The 22,402-nt window shown below is 37.9% G+C and overlaps 1 protein-coding gene across 1 annotated transcript in view; it reads right to left on the bottom strand.

Annotated features, from left to right (window-relative positions):
- Maob (monoamine oxidase B) overlaps nt 1-22,402 on the bottom strand; it is a 106,205-nt gene that overhangs the window by 49,221 nt on the left and 34,582 nt on the right. The window contains exons 2-3 of the mRNA XM_013030861.1: nt 21,867-21,961; nt 20,043-20,180 (exon numbers count right to left, since the gene is read on the bottom strand). Coding sequence (XP_012886315.1) covers nt 20,043-20,180; nt 21,867-21,961 — 233 coding nt within the window. The remainder of the gene's footprint in view (nt 1-20,042; nt 20,181-21,866; nt 21,962-22,402) is intronic.

Below are 22,402 nucleotides of genomic sequence, written 5' to 3'. Positions count from 1 at the left end.
TCTCTATAATGCATTTTGTTTTACAGCTACCAACAAGACCTGTTCTTAAATAGTAAACTCATTTGGAGGACTAAGCGTTACTTTGGATTTGCATTTCCAGTTTGAGAAAAAGAACTATAATGTTTCCTATGAGATAAGAGAGAAGTCCTACGTACTCTACTTGAAAAATTCCCTCTGTGATATGCCTGTTTATTGGTCCTTGTTCAGACTTATTTTTATTTCTTTTTTATAGTACTTACATTCAAACTCAGGGCCTCACACTTAGTAGGCAAAGGGCTCCATTTCTTGAGCCATGCCCTTAATCCTTTTTTTGCTTTATTTTTTTCAGACAGAGTATCCTGTTTTGTCCTCGGGCTAGCTTTGGGCTGTAATTTCCCTATTTCTGTCTTTTATGGAGCTGAAATCACAAGCACACATCACCACACCTAGCTTGTTAGTTCAGTTGGGCTCCTGTGAACTTTTTAAAAAAAATTTATTGTGAAAATACCATACAGAGGGTAGCTAGGATTACAGGCATAAGCCATCAGCACCTGGCTAAGGAGAATTTATTTTTAAAGAAGAAGTAACAAAAATAATGAAAATAGCTCCCCCTTTTTGTGCTTCCCCTTTTGATACACTTTGCATCTATTCTTTGTACTTCATCACAATACCATAAGAGAGCAAATACTGTCCTTTTGGGATGGATATACTTAAGTTCTTACAACAAATTCTCACAACTAGTTAAGTGGCAGCAAGATTTTAATCCACACATTCAAAGGCCAATGCTCTTGACCAGGAACCTCTCCAGCCTCTTCTAATTACTGATCTGCCCTTGCCAAATCCTGAGCAACAGTTTTATTTAAATGAATTTAGTTTAATCCTCACAAAACAGTGAGTAATAGTGTGCTTTGGAATGCATCTTTGATGTTGTGTTCCAAAGAACAGATGGGTTTAGTAACTTGTCCAAGGCTGCATGGCTTGGAGCTGGTAGCATCCAGTTTTAAGCCCAATGGACTTAGAACTCAATTTCCTTGTTTTTATTTTTTTCAGTACTGGAGATGGAACCTAGGTCACTGCCCATGATGGGCAGGTATTCTATCACTGAACTACATGTCCAGCTCCTATTGTCTTCTCTTTTTTCCATGAGTTTTACTGTAGCATGATTGAGATGCTAAACTATACCCAGGAATAACAGAGCTCATATTTTACTCAGGTCTCTGCAATGTGAGCCATTTCTAAGTTGCTTTAATGAAGGTCTCTAGAAGGCGTTTAAATCTAGTAATCCCTTCAGATTGATACCATTGGCAGAAGCCAATGGTAGATTTAATGACTAGCCAGGTCATTTCCGTAGCTGTCTCTCCTTTTCCCAAATAAGGCCCAATTCATCGACATCCTCAGATGGTCATCCTCTCAGTTCTTTCATTCACTCAACACACAGTTCTTGAGTACCTCTAACCATTGTTCCAGCTACTAAAGAAATTACAGATAAAAGTCTGCTTTCCTGACAGCTTACATTCTAGGATGTATAAACACAGAAATAAAAACAACACGGTCACTTAGCAAAATCATTAAGAAAAATCAAGTAGTATATTAGAAGGTAAAAGTGCTAAGAAGACAGAGAAAGCAAGAACAACTAGGAAGTGTCGGCAGCTTGGGGTTGCTTGCGATTTTAAATGAAATGGCGAGAACTGGTGGCTCAAGCCAAACTTAGTTCAAATCCAATCTGAAAAGGAAGTATGTAAAATGCAATAACCATCAAACCAGCAAAATGCCCATTGAAGGCATGGCTCAAATGATAGAGTACCAGCTGTGATCAAGAAAGCTGAGAAAGAACACAAAACCCTGAGTCCAAACCCTGGTACTGAAGCTTCCATTGTAACTACTTCACAACCTGAGTTCTCCCATTTGTGCTTCTTCCACCTCCCCTTCATAGCTATTGGTCCTCAGAACCTTCCTCACAAGGCCCACATACATTCTTCTCCATCTCCTGTACTGTTATTCATTGGCAAGGACACAGCAGAACATAACAATGTTTGAAAAATCTCCATCTCAGGGCTCTAGATTTGCCCAGATGTCATGAGGGACTTCTGGAACCAGGCCTAAAAAGACTCTATTTGAGAATAGGGGTGTTTTCTTTGGGGGAGAGTCCAATCTCTCTATGATTCTCTCAAGACTTTCATAATCACTGAAAGAAATGGGAACTAAGACAAAGGCTGCTACAAATCTTGTCAGATAGAAAACAAACTAAAAAGGAGAAATGAAGAGAGAAAAATTGATAAATCTAAGACTTATAAGGCAAAACTTATTTTTATATCCTAGGTCACATTTTTAAATGCCATCAATGTTATAGTAAAGGTTTGTATAGGAATAGAGTGAATGTGTCATCTTCAAAAATGAAATCTCTCCAACAACCTAAAACAGCCGTGTAATATGTTTTGAGTTATTTAGACAAAGATTTTGCAATTAAAATCTACATTAATTCTGGATTCCAATAAATCTTAAGTAAATTTAAATATTTAAAACTCTTCTTCAATTCCTTTTTAACATGCTACTAGCTACATTTGCTTGAGTGTCGTGTGTGTGTGTGTGTGTGTGTGTGTGTGTGTGTGTGTATGTGTGTGTGTGTGTCTGCACTCAGGACTTGGGCCCTATAACCCTGAGCCCTTTTCGCTAAAGTCTAGTCATCTACCACTTGAGCCATGGCTCCATTTCCTTGAGTATAATTCTTAAATGAGAGAAGACAACACTCTTACTATAACATTCTATAAAAGTTTCCATAAATAATTTAAGATAGGTTTTCTATCTTTCACATTCTAGTTTAATTTAATAAGTGTAAGGTAGTTTTTCATACACAAAAGTATCAATAAAATTTTTGCTAAATTAGCCATGGCTACATGTGGTGATACATGCTTGTAAGTACTGAGGAGGTGGAGGTAGACAGATTACAGTCTAGGGTCAGTCCAGACAAAAATGTGAGACTTTACCTATAAACAAACTAAAAGCAAAAGGCCTGTGGTGTGGCTCAAGTAGAAGAGCAGTTTCCTAGCCTATGTGAAGCCCTGGGTTTAATGTCTAGTACTCAAATATCTCAAATAGCCATTATTCAAGAATTATAAACTTTGGGGATATAAGGTAGATATCTTATGCCTTGAAAATTTTTACTACCGATGGATGATGATTTTTTGTGATAATATAAAGCAGTAATGAATGTCAAACACAAGAGAATTAGCAAATAGATACAGTGAGCTTCATCATAATCACTGTATACTTTTATTTTATAATATTCAAACACCAGAAAGCACTTGGAAAAGATCTGTGTGGGGGATGGAGTGTAGCTTAGTATATTCCAGTGTTTGCCTACCATGTGCAAGGCTTTGCATTCAATCTTCAGCACTGAAAAAAATATTTTAAAAGATATGGCTTGTTCACATATACATGCTATTAAGGGTCAGCACACAGATTGCGCCAGAAAACATCCCAGTAGGTAGCCATAAATTCAGGCATGCCTGGGTCTCTGCATAGAAAGTGAATATAGATAGAATCAACATCCTGGTGTTAGTGAGGGTAAATAGTGAGATAATGCCAGTAACATGCCTTACATGTGGTGAATGGATAAATATTGACTGATGCTATCATTACGGTCCCTGCCCTCTTCCTCCCACAAAGGAACCACCAGATATCATTTAGAGTATGGGAGTTCCATCTCAGGAAACAGACTAATTCTGAATCTGTGACCTTTAGTAATTTTTATCTCCTACACTTCCTGGGAAGTTCACTTGTATTTTCCAGATGGTTCTAGAACATGTAACTAATAGTATCTACTTCTAGGGCTATAACAAAAAGAAATAAGTTAATATATTCAACAAGCTTAGAAGGATCTAAATCATGATTAATGAATGGCTTTAGTATATACCACTAAACCTCTTTCTATACAAATCTTGAGTTTCCCATGACCCTCAAGAAAATTCCACCATGCAGAATTACAGACTCACTAAGCAGCACTGAGCATGCTGGAGTTTACCAACAGAAAACTACATTGCCAAGGGCTTGCCCAGCCCTTGGTCAAAAGAAGTGCTCATCTACACATTATCAAGCCAGTACTCTCTGAAGTTCCAGGCATGGGCACTCTACTCCAGTCTCCAAGAGCAGCTCAGATAATCCAAAACAACTATACCACTTTTCCAACCCAAGGGTAGACTTCCTAGAGGCACAGGTGCCCGATGACAGTTGTATCCTTCATCTTTCAAAGAGATCCCAAGTGCTTTTGATGTCCCTGAAATATATAGAATAATGAGAAGATGGAAAAGCTCTTTGCAGTGCAATAAAAACTTAGGACAGTGAAAAGAAGGGAAGAAAGGAGAGAGGGGGAAAGAGAGAAAGATGAGAGGGCAAGAGAGAAGGAAAAATTGACTTCCAACATAAATTACTTTTCTCAAATCAAATTGTTTTCCTCAGATATCAGTCTGAGGACCTGTGATTGCCTGAGTCGGGAAATTTTGTAAATATTTTAAAATTTTAAAAGACATTCTTCCTAAAGGGTTTCTCTAGTACCTAAGGTAAAATAATAATGATAAGCTGGATGCCAGTGGCTCGCACCTGTAATCCTAGCTACTCAGGAGGCTGAGATCTGAGGATCATAGTTCAAAGCCAGCTTAGGCAGGATAGTCTGTGAAACTCTTATCTCCAATTAACTCCCCAAAAGCAGGAAATGGTGCTGTGGCTCAAAATGGTAAAGTACTAGCCTTGAGCAAAAAAACTCAAGAAGAGTACCCATGCCCTGAGCTCAAGCCCTAGGACCCGCACACGAAAAATTAATGGCAACTGCTCTTAATATTTATAAAGTCATTTTATGTATTTTCATATTTAATTTTCATGGAAATCCTAGGAGGTAAGAAGTAACAGACCCACGTGGCATACTGGGAGTTGAAGCTTCTAAGAAGCATTAAATTACATGTTGAGAGGTCATGGTGAATTTATTGAAACTTCAGGAGTCTAACAGTTCTATGACTCAACAGTTCCATGTCTTGCTTGCTATAAAGGTGCTTAGGAGGTGGAAATTGCTATCTTTGAATTTAACAGAGCACAGCATGGATGCTCCTCTCTGTTGAATTACCCACCCAGTTCTAAAGTGTGCTTCTGATTGCAGTCTATATAGGTGCCAACTTTTCACTTCATAAATTGGGAGCAATGTGGCTTTCTTTAGCAGTGCAAACTAACATGGTGAAATTACCTAGATGAGTCAGAATACACACCCCCAAGGCATTCTAGACTGGAAATAAGAACTGCACTTTAAAATCAATCAAAGGAAACTTTCTGAACAAACAGGAAGATTTCTTTGCTCCTACAGGATCTTTGCTTCCCATCAGTGGTAAAACTTAGTGTTGACATTGTGTTGATTTAAGGGAGATTCACATGTTGAGGCAGTAAGAAGGGTACTAGGCAGATCCTAACTATCACAGTGTTCTGGGAACTCTTAAAGAAATGACATGCCAGGAGAAATCTTGGAGATACAAATAATAGCAAGAGACAAGTTTGGCAAATCAACAATATGTGAGTTTTACATGGAAGACACTTTGGAGGTGCTTCAACAGAATTTCAGCATTTGCCAACTGGATTAAGATGAAAGGGCTATCTCAGAGGCATCTGCTTATGTGAAACAATTACTTTCAGGAAGTGTATTCAAAGACACCTGAGAAGTACTTCTGATTGATGCCTGTAAGCTTTAAAGAAAAACACCATATTTTGAAGAAGAGGTCACTTTTGGAACAAGAAGAATGTGGAAATAAGCAATAAGCATTGTAATAGACAATGGTGTTAGTCAGTTTTCTACTCCATTTAGTACTTGAAATAATAAATTCATAAAAAGGAAAAAGACTTTTTATCTTAGGTAGTAGAGAAAATCTTTAGGAAGAATTTCTTTTAAAAATTTACTCTTTATTTACAATCAGTCCAGGACTGATTGGCCCTGCCACCTTGGGCCTTTGGCAAGGCGGCATATCATGGCAGATATATGTGATGAAACAGACCTGCCACCTCATGTCTGATAGAGAAAAAGAGAGGAAAAGGAGACTGGAGTTCCATTATCCTTTTTTTTTTTTTTTGCCAATCCTAGGGCTTGAACTGTGGGCCTGTGCTATGTCCCTGAAATTCTTTTACTCAAGGCTTTTATTGTGGCTCTACTACTTGAGCACCACTTCTGGTTTTTACTGAGTAGTTTATTGAGATAAGAGTCTCACAGACTTTTCTGCACAGGGTTAGCTTTGAGCCTCAATCTTCAGATCTCATCCTCCTGAGGAGCTAGGATTACAGGTGTGAGCCACCAGCACTGGCTCCACTATCCTTTTCAAAGGCATGCCTTTGACAATTATTCCTCACCTCTTAAAGTTTCCACCACTCTTAAGGTTTGGATATAAAGTATTGTTGCAAAAGATTCAAGTACTGGGCTGGGAAGGTGGCTCAGTGATAGAGCACTTGCCTTGCATGCATGAGGCCCTGCGTTCGAGTCCTTAGCACCACAAAGGCAAAAAAGAAAAAGAAAAAAAAGCCAGAAGTGGTGCTGTGGCTCAGGTGGTAGAGTGCTAGCCTTGCGTTGAAGAGCTGAGGGACAGTGGCCAGGCCCAGAGTTCAGGCCCCATGACCAGACCCCCTCCCAAAAAAAAGATTCAAGTACTAAAGCTTGGTTCCCAATACAGCAGGGTTTGGAAGTGGGGCTTGATTGGATCATAAGGGCTCTGATTCATCCATTGATTAATTCATTGATGGATCAAAATTTGATGGCATTTCTACCTGGTGGAAATTTAGGATGTGGGACCTTGATAGAAGAAGCAAGTAACTGAAGGATGGTCCTGGAAGGGTATATCTTACTCCCAAGCCCTTCCTTGCTGGTTCTTGCTTCCTGGTTACTACAAAATGAACAGCTTTGCTGTCTGCCATGATGTTGTGTCACTACAGCCTTAATAGCAGCAAGGCCAGCCTTTGGGGGATACTTGAGATCCAAACCAGAGCCGCAAACATCATAATTAGTATCGTCACCATTATCATTACCATCACCATCATTATAATGAACAGTTCCTGAACATTTTCTGTATACTGAAGTCCTTTCAAGGACTTTAGACATCAAATTCATTTATGTCTCTTAACAGTCCCATGAGGAAAATGTTGTTATTCTTAATTTTTTTAGACTAAGGAACAGAGGCACAGAGAAGTTAAGAAACTTGCCTAGAATCACATAGTCAATAGTGAGTTTGAAATTCAAATTCAGATCCAATAGGTTCTAAGCCTACAAACACATATTCCGTATATTACAGATGCACTTAATATTGTCTCTTTTGGATTGCCCATTAAAAAAAATAGTACAGAAGGGATAAATTAGAAATGGAGACTACCAGGTTGGCAGGGGTTACTCCTTAAGAAAGACAGATCTACTCTTCCTTTTTGAGGAGACTGTATTTGAGTTAAGATCTCAGAAAGAATATTCTAACTGGAGTTTTGGTTCTCTGTTTCTGCATAAAGAAATAACCTACAACTTAATGGCTCTAAATCCCATCTTCATTTCTCTCACAGTTCTGGTGGGTTGACCAGGCTTAGCTGTGCAATTTTTGCTTGAATTGCTCTGATTGTGCCAGTAACTGGGGTCTTTTGAAGGATAGAGTAGGCTAGACAAGCTGTATACTTTCACCCTGAAGTCTAGAACCTAAGTGGGTGGCAAAAAGATTGTGTTTATCTGGACAGGTGACCAGAGTTCTTCCATATGGCCTCTCCAACCTGGCAGACTCAGGATATTTAGACTTCTTTTCAGTCTTTGTAACTCAAGACTCTAAAGAGTGAGTGCTCTAAGAGAGAAGTAGATCCTGCCAATTTCTTAAGACTTGATCTCTTAAACTGGAACGATAGTACTTCTATTATATTCTCTGGGTCAAAGCAATGATCAAGATCCAACAGGATCCAAAGGGCAGGGGTGTGAAACCAACTTCTTCCTCTCTGTGAGAGCCAAGGAATATGCACCAGCCAAATTTAACCTGCCTCAGTCAGGTTATTTATTATTATTATATTATGTATTTATTATATGTATATAATATATTGCATACATAATAATGTATTTATTATATTATTTGTTATTATTACCTTCTGCAAAATCAGAGGGTAATAATAAACTGGAGGCCACAGGGACTAGATAGAGCTAGACCAGGAGATTGGGAAAAATAGACCATTTCAGGACTTGTAAACCATGCTAAAGATTGGATTCTATTTATTTTCCAAATCACTTTTTACTATTTCTTTTTTTTCCCAGACTTTTACAGTCAAGAAATCTTCAATCTAGCCTAGATAGATAAGATGTAAACAAGACTTTGGGAGAAATGCCTGGAACCAATCAGAGAGACATATGAGGCCCCCAAAATAGAAGCAGAACAATTATTCTGACCTTAGAGCAGAGTCAGCTTCAAAGCAACCTGTTGTTTTTAGATAGTCTTGCATCCTTTCTAATCCAAAGGATCAATGTCATTGGGTATCATAATGGTGTTCTTCAACTGCCAAAATATCAGCACTACATAAATCACTTTTAAATATATAATTTTATTTTCTCCTTCCCACCTAAGCATGGCATTATACATAAAACAATGCTTCTTCTAACCTTACTATGTTTACCCTTTGCAATGGAAACATTAAAACGAATCGGATGCACATGTGGTTGTCTCTGCCTGTATTTATTTCACGTAACAGAGAGTTCCATCACTCCCACCAGAAAGAGCAGTTTAAATACTTTTCTAATTCCTAGATTAAGAATGAAATGAGATGGCTTAATGTTGTGTTAGTGTGGTATTGGCTGCTGTAACAAAAGACCCAAAGGTATTCTTATTTACTTTAGCACACAATTTTGAAGGTTCAAGAATATATTACCGACATTTGCTCTGGCCTAGTAAGGACCTACCTATCTATATTATATCTTGGCAGCTGGCACCATTGAGAAGGGAGATATCACAGGGCAAAACAGGAAATCAAAGAGAATGGAGGAGGGGCTGGTATTGCTGTTTTATTATTTCTTTTTTGTTGGTTATGGTGCTTGAACTCAGGGCCTGGGCATATCCCTGAGCTCTTTTGCTCAAGGCTAGTGTTCTACCACTTAGAGCCATAGTGCCACTTCCCAGTTTCCTGGTGCTTAACTGGAGTCTCATAGACTTTCCTGCCTGGGCTGGTTTTGAACCTGTATCTTCAGCTCTCAGCTTCCTATGTAGCTAGGATTACAGGCGTGAGCCACTGGCTCCTGGCAGTATTGTTGGTTTATTTTATTGTATTGTTTTTGTGTTTTTTGTTTTTTTGGGTCTGGTCGTGGGGTCTGAACTCTGGGCCTGGGCGCTGTCCCTCAGCTCTTCAGCTCAAGGCTAGCACTCTATTACTTGAGCCACAGTGCCACTTCCAGCTTTTTTCTTTTTGCTTATGTGGTGCTGAAGAATCGAACCCAGGGCCTCAGCATGCAAGGCAAGCGCTCTACCACTGAGCTACCTTTCCAGCCCAGTATTGTTGTTTTAGAACAAACCAATCCTCAAGTAAACTAACTGGATTCTCCTGAGAACAACATTAATCTCTTCAAAGGGTGGCATCTCCAGTGGCCTAATAGCCTTTCACTAAGCTATGTCTCTTAAGGTCCCACTGACTCTTAATATTATGAAATTGGCTGCCAATAGAACCATTGGAGGATAAACTACATTCAAAACTTAGCAAAGAATGATGTCTCCTACTAGTCCTTGGGCTTGCAATGCCATGAGGAAATCAGAGAGGTCCTAGGAAATCAAATAGGATTTTTTTTAAATCAATGATTGGGTACAAGGCAAAAAAAGTCAGCATTAGAAGCAAGACCTTGAATAGAAAAGAAAGAGTTAGGGGCTTCACCCACAGTTTATCCCTCAGCATCCTCACTTGTTTGTATCCCTGGAGCCTTTGCGTACTCCATCTATGTCAGCAGCTCAGCTGAGTGCAAAGTCCCTGGGCTATGGAATGAAATGGACCAGGGTGACAGTAGCCATTCTATCTTTTACCAGCTGAGTGATATGGAGCAAGACATTTTCAGTGCTTTATGCCTCAATGCCCTCATTTGCAAAGGAGAGATAATATTAACAACGAGGCTTTTCAATGTTAGTGTGTTAATGCACATAAAATGCTTAAAATTATACTTTGAACATTAAAAATTTTAAAATGTCAGTAACTGCAATGGTCAAAGTCCAATGTATGATTGCCTATAGGTACATGCTTTAGGTAATTATGAATTGTGGCTTTTTCCAGTTTGCACATGAATAGAAGGTGTTTATAGCAACTTCCCTGAATGTGTGTGCCAACTTGAAAAAAAAGGGGGGATGGTAAATGTCATCCATAAAGGGTTTCATGTTATTCTGTGGCCCCCTTGCTTAGAATTTGGCATAGAACATGTGTACAAAAAGAGGAAATGAATACATTTCTTCCACTGAAGAAAGTCTGGCTTTTCTAGGCCTTTTTACTTGCTGGGCACTTCTTTAGGCTGTGTTTAACACAATCACCATGGATAGCCCTTGGGCTCACTTTGTTAAGTTTCTCCTGAGCTGGTCATAGTCCCAATATGCTCAGTTTCCCATGCATTAAAATTACAGGGATATAGAATTAATCACTTGGTGCACATAGGAGAGTTTTCTTGAAGTAATCGAAAGCTGGTCTTCTCTTAGGAAGCAACAGACATGTAAGAAATTTCACTCTCTGTTTGCTTCTAAGTTCTTCATGTTGTCAAATATTTTCAGTTGCAGAAGAGAATTTGTGATGTGAAATAACATAGAGTCTATGTTGTGAGGTCCAGGTATATGCTTCGTACATATGTTTTAAAATTGGAAGATGGATTAATAATGCTGGCACAACTATATGAAATAGACTAACTTCATAGGCCTGTTCAATGTGGTAACCTATAAACACCTTTCCCTCCCAAAGGTTGTTATTAAAAAAAAGGATGTAATTATCTCATTAGTAAGATTTTGTATTGATTGTAAGTTGTGATAGTATTTTTGAAATACTGGATTCAATAAGATGTAAAGAAGAATGTGAAATAAGATGTGAAAGAAGAATTTCACCTCATATTTTCACCTTTTAATATATCTTCTGGGAAACTGGTAATAATTTATATGAGTACTTCATATTTCTCTTGGACAGTACTGTCTTAAGCCATCTGAGTTTTCCCATATTTCTTGCATATTGCAAAGACTAAATAAATAAATAATGTATTTTAATTCTCCAAATTTAGCTCTATAAGAGTATTGATATGACCACATAGTAGCACCAAGGATAGGATGTCAACTGGCCTAGTCATAACCACTGTCCTGTATTCCAGAATCTAAAGAAATACAAGTGGAGTGGAAGGAATTTCAGAAGAGGGCATGTTATTTTTCTCTTCTATGATCTCTTTGGCCAGTTTGCCTGGGCATGTGAATTTGGCTACAGCCAAATATTAATCTCTTAGTCTACTCATAATACCAGACACAAGCAAATAAGAGGAAAATTGGATTTAGAGAGGAAGACTGCCTGTTCAGTGTCCAAAGGCCTTGCAAAGATATTTTCAGGATGAGTTTATAGCCCTAGTTCTCTTTGGAAATGAATTTGAAAAGTTTTTTTCTACCTAGTGTCTCTTTTTTAATTTACCTCTTTTTTATCCTTAAGTAGTTGTTCAATGGAGTTTTAATTCAATATATCTGCATATAAGTTTATAGTGTGTCTTCATTGAATTCTTTGATAGAATCCCTGGAGCCAATTAGAAATGTGTATTTTCAAAAAGATAATGAAAGTGACTATCCTTTCTATGAAGATGTCCTTAAGCTCTTCAGTCTCCCTCTGCTAATATCTTCTTTCTTTGAAACTTCAAAGCAGTGAGTTTTAGTGAAAAGATTCCTTTTTTCAGCTAGAGAAATCAAGACACAAAACCAAAAATAACATAGCCAGATCAGTAAAACATCAACGATGGAGATAATGAGATGATGATGATGATGATGATGATGATGATGATGACGACGACGAGATGAATGTGTACATAACAGAGAGAGACAGTCACAGACATAAAGAAACAGAGACATAAAGACATAGAGAGATTGGGAAATTTTGCAGCCCAATAATACCAGGATAAGAGCCTTTGAGGCTCTATATTAGAGCAGCTACTTTGGGATCTAGACTGTATAAACTCAAAGTATCTAAGCTCAATCACTAAGCCTGGCTGGAAGTAGTTTGGTTGTTCTTAATGGATCTGTAACCCAGGAGACTACTGCCTAGACAGGTGAGAGGCATAAAGCTCTGCTGGAAACATAGGGCCTAACCTCTTCTCACTGATCATGAGCTCTCCAAAGTCTATGTCTCATGAGCTCTCCAAAGTCTGTGTCTCATGAGCTCTCCAAAGTCTGTGTCTCATTACATTTATAAAAATAAAACTTGAGAGAAGCCCTTTATAAAAAGTAATAACAATACAAAAAGTGGGAGGAACAAAGCAGAAAGGAAGAAAGTAAGAAGAGAGAAAAGAACAAGAAGTAGAAATGGTAGTTGAATCACATGATAATTACTATTTTAAATGATATGAATGTACTTAAATTCAGAGAGAAAAAACACAAACAAGTAAATGGAAGGAAACATTTAACTTTAAATAAATGTCTGATGCTCCAGAAATACTAGCTCCTGAAAGAATCTTGTAATATTACAGCAAAAGAGTATGAAAGTCACTAAGAGATTTGAGTCTTTGTTTTTTTACTTACTATAGGTGATTATATAATTTTAACCATATAAAGGTTTTCTCTATAACATTTATATTCTGTACCACAACTGTAATTCTTCCACTTCTTCTACAAGCCAGTCTTGAAATCTTTGCATCATCCTTTGGAAATAGTTGGAAGCAGACTGTTTGATAAGGCAAACTATGCAATTTTGTGTCATTGGCTTAATGGACAGGCTACAAAAATCAGTGTCACTGGATCATAAGGTAAGAGAAATTGGCAGAGCACTGGTTCAACTATTGCCTGGAATCAGGGAGTAAGGCCTGTAATCCCAGCCTTCAGGAGGCTGAGACACAAGTATGGCCTCTTTTTCTCAAAATGAAAACTGTTGCTTTGATAATTCAGAAAGCAGGGGCTGGGAAGGTGGCTCAGTGGTAGAGCGCTTGCCTTGCATGCTCAAGGCCCTGGGTTCGATTCCTCAGCACCACATAAGCAAAAAGAAAAAAAGCCAGAAGTGGCGCTGTGGCTCAAGTGGTAGAGCACTAGCCTTGAGCTGAAGAGCTGAGGGACAGCGCCCAGGCCCAGAGTTCAGGCCCCACGACCGGACCCAAAAAAAAAAAAATTCAGAAAGCAGACCAGGGGCTTGGAATGTAGCTTAGTGGTAGAGTACTTCCTAGCATGCATGAAGCCCTGGGTTCGATTCCTCAGTACCATATGAACAGAAAAAGCCAGAAGTGGCACTGTGGCTCAAGTGGTAGACTTCTAGCCTTGAGCAAAAGAAGCTCAAGGACAATGCCCAGGCCCTGAGTTCAAGCACCAGGACTGGCAAAAAAAAAAAAAGAAAAAAGAAAAAGAAAGCAGACTAAGTGCTTACTGTCTTGGAGGCTCTAACAGAACCCCACCCTGGAAGAGTGTGAGTGATAGTTGGCTTATATTTGTAATTCATTTGCTCCCAGCAATCTGGACAATGAATAGCCATGATTGGGAAACAAATTTTCTTCTCCATCCATTTTCAAATATTATGCCCTCATATGGTTCTCTGTTCCTGGTTTCATTGCAACAAGGGAATCTTTTTATGTGGCTTTATTTTATGTAATCATTTTTCCTATTTTTTGGTTATTTCCTAGGGAGAGGTTAATCTCTCATCTCACACATTCATACTATCTGTACTGAAAATTGTCTCCAAATTAGCCATATGGTAAATGCTCAAAGAAATGTTAGATGCCCTATGGTGTTTCCATGGCCCCCAAAGACCTCAATCCATGCTCTGAACCCATTGCTTCAGGTCAGGTGTAATTAATCTTTTTAACCTTTATGTCCTCACCTGGTGGCAGCAAAAACCAAAAGAAAAGCTCAGGCTGTGTGATATACAGCCTCGGAATCTATGCTTAAGACCTTCTTCAAGATGCAACTGTGGAGGGCCTGGCAAGGCAGGGCATTGTATTTGAGACCATCTTGTACTTCCTTGCTTATCATGAATGGCTGATGCCCTTGAACTTTTTACATGATTCCCTTGTAAATTGCGATCTTTGACCATCTCTGCCCTCTGTCTTTGCTTCATCTTCAGACCTCTTGGCTCTACCCATAATCATATAATATACATAGACTAACTTTTCATACCAGATATAAGCTGGGCTCCTATTTCCCTTTGTGAATGAACCTTGCTAATTATTTCACTAAATTCTACATGTTTTCTCTCTTCTGCACTCAGCATAATTTCTCTCAAACTCTACTTAAGTTTATCCAGATGTATGTACAGAAAGATGTTTACTGATTTTACCACATTGTAAGTTCCAAATGGCAACTTTAAACACTTGCATTTCATATCCTTCAATATGGTTTCGAATCCAGTTATCGAAGACATAATTCTCAGCAGATTGTTACATGCTGAAGAACTACCTGTATTCTCTAAAGAACACAAATGTTTGTTTTCTTTCCAAAATAATAGCATAAGCTACAGAGTGATCACTAAAAAAATTGGTTTCACTCACTGAAGAGGAAGTTAGTATTCATCACATTTTTTTTCTTGGGAAAAAACTCGTGATAATAAGACATACTTGTCTTATTACTTGTTTCTAACAAATAAGTAATGCAATGGAGTGGGAGTGGCAGTGAACGTTCATTATGCGTACCTCAAATAGGCCATGCTCTCAGAGCAAGTAAGCTTGTCATGGCACATATAAAGTTCATGTAAAGTGGGAAGCAGTCCCTGGATGACATACAAGAGATTATCTAACCTGTTCCTGGAGGCATCTGTGGTACAGGCTTCCCTGGATTAATAGGATTGAGGACACAGAAGTGGAAGGGGAAATATGAAAGAAGAGTCACAAGACCAGACATTTCTGGCCTACTGAACTCTGGAAGCTGCCAAGCTCTCAGAATAATTTCCACTTGCTAAATTCAAGTGTCATTTGACTGCTTATTTCTTCATATTTCTGCTCTTTATATTTTAGGAGCCAGTTCTTAAGACTTGAACTCATGGCCTTGCACTCTTGCTTAGCCTCTTTCCAAGAAAACCTGGAGTTGGAGATAAAGGGCTGGCTTTGCATACAAATCCTCGGATCTCAGATCCTTAAATCTCTGTGTAGATAGATATAATATAATCCTAGCTACTGAAGAGGTAAGCATCTAAGATTCTGAGGATCACTGCTTGAAGCCAGCCTGGGCAGGAATGTCGGAGAAATTCTAATCTTTTCAAATTCAAGCACCCATGCTAGCACAAAATGTTATATAAATTTAATCTGAAGAGATTAATTTTCCCACTGATAATTAAATCTCGATAGTTTGGTGTCATATCCTTTAACATAAAGTTGTCTTTGGAAAACTACATTTCAACAACTTGAAACAGATCTAGAGTAGCACTAAGAATGCCACTCAGTACCTAGATAAGCATTTCTGAATTCGGAGAGGATAGAAGCCTATTCATCACAATATTCCAAAGGTTTGTGAATGTCTATTATTACAGGGACACAAAACACACTGCATCTAAAAGTGCTATTTCCTCTACAACCCACCAGAAGTTTCCAGATACCAAAGGTTTCTTTTCTCTCTTGAGGATGTTTCTTTTTTTTGAGTAATTCAATTACATCAGTTTCAATATCAGGCAATAAAGCATTGGGGATGTGGTAGAGCACTTGTTTAGCATACACAAGGCTCTGGGTTCAAATTCAGCACTGCAAGTAAACAAATAAATAAATCAATGGGCACAACCATGTTCCCTTAGCCTAATATGATTAAGGCTGCACATATCAAGATATATTGTATGCATGAACTGCTTCATTAAATGGCAGCTCCATAGTACAACTATTTAGAGATAATGATAAAGAGAAAAATCTATCTTACATTAAAAATCACATAAAATATTTAAAACAGATCTGATTTGAACAAAGGATTTGACACTATGACAAGCAGCATACTTGATACTTTTAAAATTGAGATTTAGAAATACACACGTAGACCCATGAAAACAAAACAAATCAACTATCTAGTTTATATAAACCACAGTTTTCACTTGGGGATAATGGAATAGCTCTTCTTGTCAAGAGTTTCAGAAATAGACAAAACCGTCAGAGATGCTTTCTATAGGTTAAAAATAATAAACGTTTCCAGGTGTTGGTGGCTCACACCTATAATCCTTGCTACTCAGAAGGCTGAGATCTGAGGGTTGTGGTTCAAAGCCAGTCCAGTCACGGAAGGCTTATGAGACTCTTATCTCCAATTAACCACCAGGAACCCAGAGGTGGCACTGTAGTTCAAATGGTAGAGTTCTAGTCTTGAGCAACAGAGCTCAAGAACAGCACAAGCCTTGGGTTCAAGCCCCATGACCAACAAAAAATATTGTTAAGAGACCTAAGGCCAAAGACATGGAAGTTATGAAGGTAGAGAACAAGAAGATAGTTTGAGGTGAACTTCCTGGCTGTAAGGTATTTATCAATCTTTATTATTGTGTAGTCTTCATTAGATAGAACCATAGATGATCAAATCAGCATCTTTGTCAAGATAGCAAAAGCCTTTGCCTCATGGGGTCATTGTGTTTCATTTCTCTCAGGAGTGAGAAATAAGAGTATATAGCTAGATATAGTAAGAGTATGTTGCTAGAACACATACATATCTGTAATCTGCATAATCTGGATATTTGTAAACACACCAATATTTCCCATTTCCTCCAGCAGAGGTCAGATGAGAGCAACCCTGGATTATGAAAATCTAGAAACCAGAAGGATATTTTAGGATGATTTTCTTAAGATAGGAGATTTGAGATTCTTAAAAAGTATTTTCTTTTCCTCATATTTTCAAATTGTATTTTACAATCATGCTTTACTTTTTAATAATTAAAAATCAATAACATCTATTCTAAAATTTATAAAGAGCACCCTTACACATTTACCCTTTAATAAGTTAGTGCGACGGCTTAATTACTTATATTTTCTTAGCTACACATTGATCATTGGAAATAAAGAAAACCACCACTGTGAAAAATCATTTAAGTACAACATAGCTTCCACAATTGATAAGCTGACATCTCTCTCAGACAAGGACTTCCTGGCAACAGTAAGATCACAGGATAAATCCAAGACTCTTAGACAACATGGCTCTCAACTTGACAAGAATCAATGCACATACTCTGAGAACAGGGAAGAACTCTAGTCATCTCTAGAGAAATATAAGATCTGGGTACTTTGAGAATTCAGTTTTCTGCAAGTCATATGGGTACAATGTGATTTACATTTAAAACAGCAAAGAACCCAACATTTATTTACCCAGAACTGCTGGTTTTTATTCAACAAATAATGCTATCATCCTGTTATATTTTCATCTGTAATTCATCCATCACTTTTTTATGCCAGTCCTGAGGTTTGAACTCAGGGCCTGGGCTCTGTGCCTTACCTTTTGCACACAAAGCTAACACTTTACCATTTGAACCACAGTACCACTTCTGGTTTTGGGTGGTTAACTGGAGATAAGGATCTCACAGACTTTGCTGCCCCAGTTGCCCTTGAATTGCAATCCTCAGATCTCAGCCTCCTGAGTAACTAGGATTACAGATGTAAGCCATTGGCATCCACTAATTAATATATCTTTTAGAAGCAAAAAACAACAACAACAAAAAGGCTTACAAGATTATGCTAAGTTGAATGAACTCCAAGGCACGGACACAAAATATTTCTCTTCGTTGTTATTGCTTTTAATGTACTATATGATTTTTTTGTTTCTTTTGTATGTTCTTCCCCCTATGTTATATCCTCTGTTATCACCACTGTATTTGATTTTGGTACCCTCGTATTGCATATATGTTTATTTCAATTAGAGAAGGGAAAGGGAACAACAGAATGGTTAGACAAAGGACAAGGGGGGAACCAATGCAATAGCAATATATATAAGACAATATGTCGGAAATGATCTGTACAACTTTTGGAGGGTTGGGGGAGGGAAAGTAGAAAAATGAGGGTAGGGGTAACAAGTTTGACAAGAAATGTACTTATTACCTTACTTATGTAACTATAACCCCTCTGTACATTACCTTGAGAATAAAAATGTTACTAATAAAAAAGGCTTATAAAACAAAATCTGAAGGACAATTAAAGCATATATGTATTACTGAAGGAAATCTTTTTCCATCATGACAAATTAACAATTGCTTACTTCTTGTTATAGTAAATGATTTATATAGCTTATTATTTGTCCTTTGTGATAGTATCACTCACAAATAGAAATATGGTAAAGTTATTTATGTTACCCAAGAGACTGTTGTGAGTTTCTTCTTTTTTGTTGTTCTGGTTTGTTGTTTGGTGGTACTGAGGCCTGTACCCTGGACCTCACCTATGCAAAACACTTACTCTATCACTGAGCTATACTCCCAGTCCCTCTCCTGTTCTCTAAGGAATAATTTCTACCTGTGAGGAGTATGTCTCTCATCTAAATGGGTAAGTGAGGAGAAGAGAAGAAAGATAAAAACTCAAAATCTCTGTCAGAGCTTGGCATGGTAGTACACACCTGTTATCCCAATACATAGGAGGCTGAGGCAAGAAAATCACAAGTTTAAAGCCAGCTTGAGCCACATAGTAAATTCCAGGGCAGCCTAGCTTTTTGTCTCAAAGAGAACAAAACCCTGCTAGTTCTTCTGTGGATTTCCAAGGTGGGACTGAGAATAGGTCACCCTCTGTTTTTCAGAGATCATCCGTGATTCTTTTGGACCAAAGTGAGAATCCAGGAAAAACAAAATAGGGAGAGGTAAGAGAAGTGAAGAGCATTTGACAATCAGCAACATGATGGGAGACTGGACTATGGAGACAATGTTACTAGTGAGCAATCCTCAGAGTGCTATGGAGTCTATGAGGTCTATGGGGTCAATAAGATATCTGATCATTCTGAACTGATAGTATTCCCCAGTTTAAAAGTCATCCATTATACACAGCTTCAGTCATGTCTACTACACATAAATACTGGGTAGTTTGAGGAAAATCAAAATGAAGTTTGAACTCAGGTTGGTATACAGAAAAGGAAAGAAATGAGTCATAGGCCTTGAGATACAAATGAGCTTAGGGATCATGGAGACAACATGTGACCATGAATGAGAGATCTGTCCATTCATAGAAATCATGGTGAGAACAATGGACTGTTCTTTGAAAAAGATGGGATTTGGAACCCAACCACATTTATGTTAATGTCTAAAGATAACTAAATAATGTTGAGTGATATATGGGACACAATGATAAAATTTTTCAATTCTATGAATTGGATCACAAATAATCTTTATAATATAAAGTATAGGGTAATTCTTGTTAACCTGTACACAGATTTTTAAAAAACATTAAAATGTCAATGGTATTTTATATATATATATATATATATATATATATATTTGTCAGTGATGGGGCTTGAACTCTGGGTCTGGGCGCTGTCCCTCAGCTCTTCAGCTCAAGGCTAGTGCTCTACCTCTTGAGCCACAGCGCCACTTCCAGCTTTTTCTGTTCATGTGGTGCTGAGGAATCGAACCCAGGGCCTCATGCATGCAAGGCAAGCACTCTACCACTGACCCATCTTCCCAGACTCTTAAGTAGGGATATTTGATAAAGAAATCACAAATGTTTTTCTTCACTGAAATTGTTAAATATTTTTACCAAATGGATGATGTTATTTTATCATTAACCTGCCAAACTAAGTTCAGAAGTACCACCTCAGGGCTGGAATTGTTGCTCATGTGACAGAGTACTTGCCTTGCAAACACAAGATCCTGAGTTCAAATCCCAGTGCTTCAAAAATAGGAAACATATCAGAAATGTCACTTAATTCCCCTCTGATGATAATGAATAAATTCTCAGAGTGATTGAAATCCTGCTGTGCCTGTTTTAAGCTTACCTTTACGTGGTGAATCAGGCGTTCAACTTCATTCACTTTGTAGGTCTCCAATCCTAGATCTTTGGCCAGTCTTAATATACGATTCTGGGTTGGCCCAACGTAAGATCCTCCAAGGTCCACATATTTAACCTTGTGGTTCTGTTTTCCCATAGGAAAAAATTAGAACACATGTTTGTGAAAACACTCCTTACATAAGCAAATTGATATTGCACAAGTTATTGGTACATTTGAGGTACAGCTAAAATGTCTCCTTACAATGTATGAAGGCTCACTAGACAAAAAATAAGAAAGGGAAAAAAAGTCATTTGCTAATTCATACATTTGAAAAATAGCACCAGAGACTATTTGGTCATGATTTGAACCTTTGAAATGACTTCTCTGTTTAATAATATTTAATATGATTTTGAATCCACATCATTTCTAAAGTTGAGAGGGCAACTTTTTGAATTAGAAATTAATAGAAAGGGTCCATATCTCTGACCATGTCCCACCAGAACCAAATTACCTCTTAGTCAGGGTCTAATGTTTCTATTTACTTGTTTACTGTCTAGATTCACACTCACCTCCTAAAAAAGGAACACGATAAAGCAAATGTAGTACATACACCTAATGAAATACTATTCGGCCCTCAAAAAGAAGGAAACTGTCATTTGGATGGATGAACCTGAAAGCTCATAATAGTAAACAAAGTAAATCAGGGGCAAAAGGATAAATACCACATGATCTCACTTGCCTGTGGAATCTAAAACAAAAGTTGGGCTTATAAAAGTAAAGTAGAATGATGAGAGGCATAGGCACTGAGGGAATGGACAGTTATTGGTCAAGGTATACAAAGTTTCAGTTAGACAGGACCAATAACTTTTGAGATTTATTATACAACAGGTAGCCTGCTCTGTAGTAATGTGCCATAAATTTCAAAAGAGCTAAGTAAATTGTGGGTGTATTGCCTCAAAACATGTTAAATGAGGTGATAGATAAGCTTGATTTAATCATCCCACCTTGTATCCAAAACACATTGTATTCCATAAATGTATTCTGACTGATTTAAAATAATATAAACTTAAAACAAACAAAACCAAGCACATATCCCCCACAAAAGATTAAATTTTCTGGCTAAAATGATTAAAAATTAGAGGTAGAAAGTACAAGGAATTGTGATATTTTTCTTACTAGTTCATACATGTGTACCCATGCACATGCATACAAACATTATTCACATTTCCAACCCTCTTTGTTCTAACTCTCCAGTGCCAAATATTATGAAGTAAGAAGACCAAAACATGGGAACGAACAAAAGAGAGAAAGATCTGTTTAGTGACTTCCATCACTAGCACCAAAAAATTAAAAAATAACAACCACAGAGAGAGATTTTTTTCTGCTTATTTTACATTATCTTGAAATAGTTGTACAAAGGGGTTTTAATTCAACATGTCAGCTTATGAGTACAATACAACTTACTTAATGTTACCTATCCCTTTGTTCTCCCCCATCTCTCCCAAACCCACCCATCCTCTAAAGTCTATTTCTGCATGAATATATTCATCCACACTTCCCCTCTCCACTTGTCTTCCCCTTCCCCTTGATCTCCCCCCTACCTCCCTGACAACATATACCCTAGTTTCCTGGTCCTCATTTTATTACTGTGAGTTGCTCAAGACTTTTACTTTTTAGATTGAAGATTTAATTTTAAATTGGAGATTTTCATTCAAATTCTAGCCAATCAGAAATAATTTCATGGAATTAAAGACTTTGGGGGAAAATAAAACATTAAAAACAGAAGCCAGCTTCAGTTCCACTTTCTCCTCTCCATCCGTTGTGTCTTACCCTAACAGTGTAAGTTCTGCCTCCCACTCGGTCGCGGGCTTCCAGAACCACCACGTTCAAGCCAGAGTCATGCAGAAGTTTGGCTGCTGCCATTCCTATGGGGAAGAGCATTAAGACATTAGGATCAAACCAGGTGCCTGTGACTCACTCCTATAATCCTAGCTACTCTGGAGGTTGATATCTATAGATCATGGTTCAAATCCATCTCAGGCAAAAAAGTCTATGAGACTTTATCTCTAATTCATCACTCAAAGGCTGGAAATAGAGCTGTGGTTCTAGTAGTAGAGCACTAGCCTTTAGCAAAAAAGCTCAGGGACAGTTTTCTGGCCCTGAGTTCAAGCCCAGGACCAGCACCAGGAAACAAAGGAAGGAAGAAAGAAAGAAACAGAGGAAGAAGAAAGAAAGAAAGAAAGAAAGAAAAAAAGAAAGAAAGAAAGAAAGGAAGGAAGAAAGAAAGAGAGGAAGGAAGGAAGGAAGGAAGGAAGGAAGGAAGGAAGGAAGGAAGGAAGGAAGGAAGGAAGGGAAGGGAAGGAGGG

Source organism: Dipodomys ordii, unplaced genomic scaffold (assembly GCF_000151885.1).
Source record: "Dipodomys ordii isolate 6190 unplaced genomic scaffold, Dord_2.0 Scaffold134, whole genome shotgun sequence".
Classification (NCBI taxonomy): domain Eukaryota; kingdom Metazoa; phylum Chordata; class Mammalia; order Rodentia; family Heteromyidae; genus Dipodomys; species Dipodomys ordii.
The sequence above is the reverse complement of the archived record's forward strand: the minus strand, read 5'-3'. Positions and strand labels throughout refer to the sequence as shown.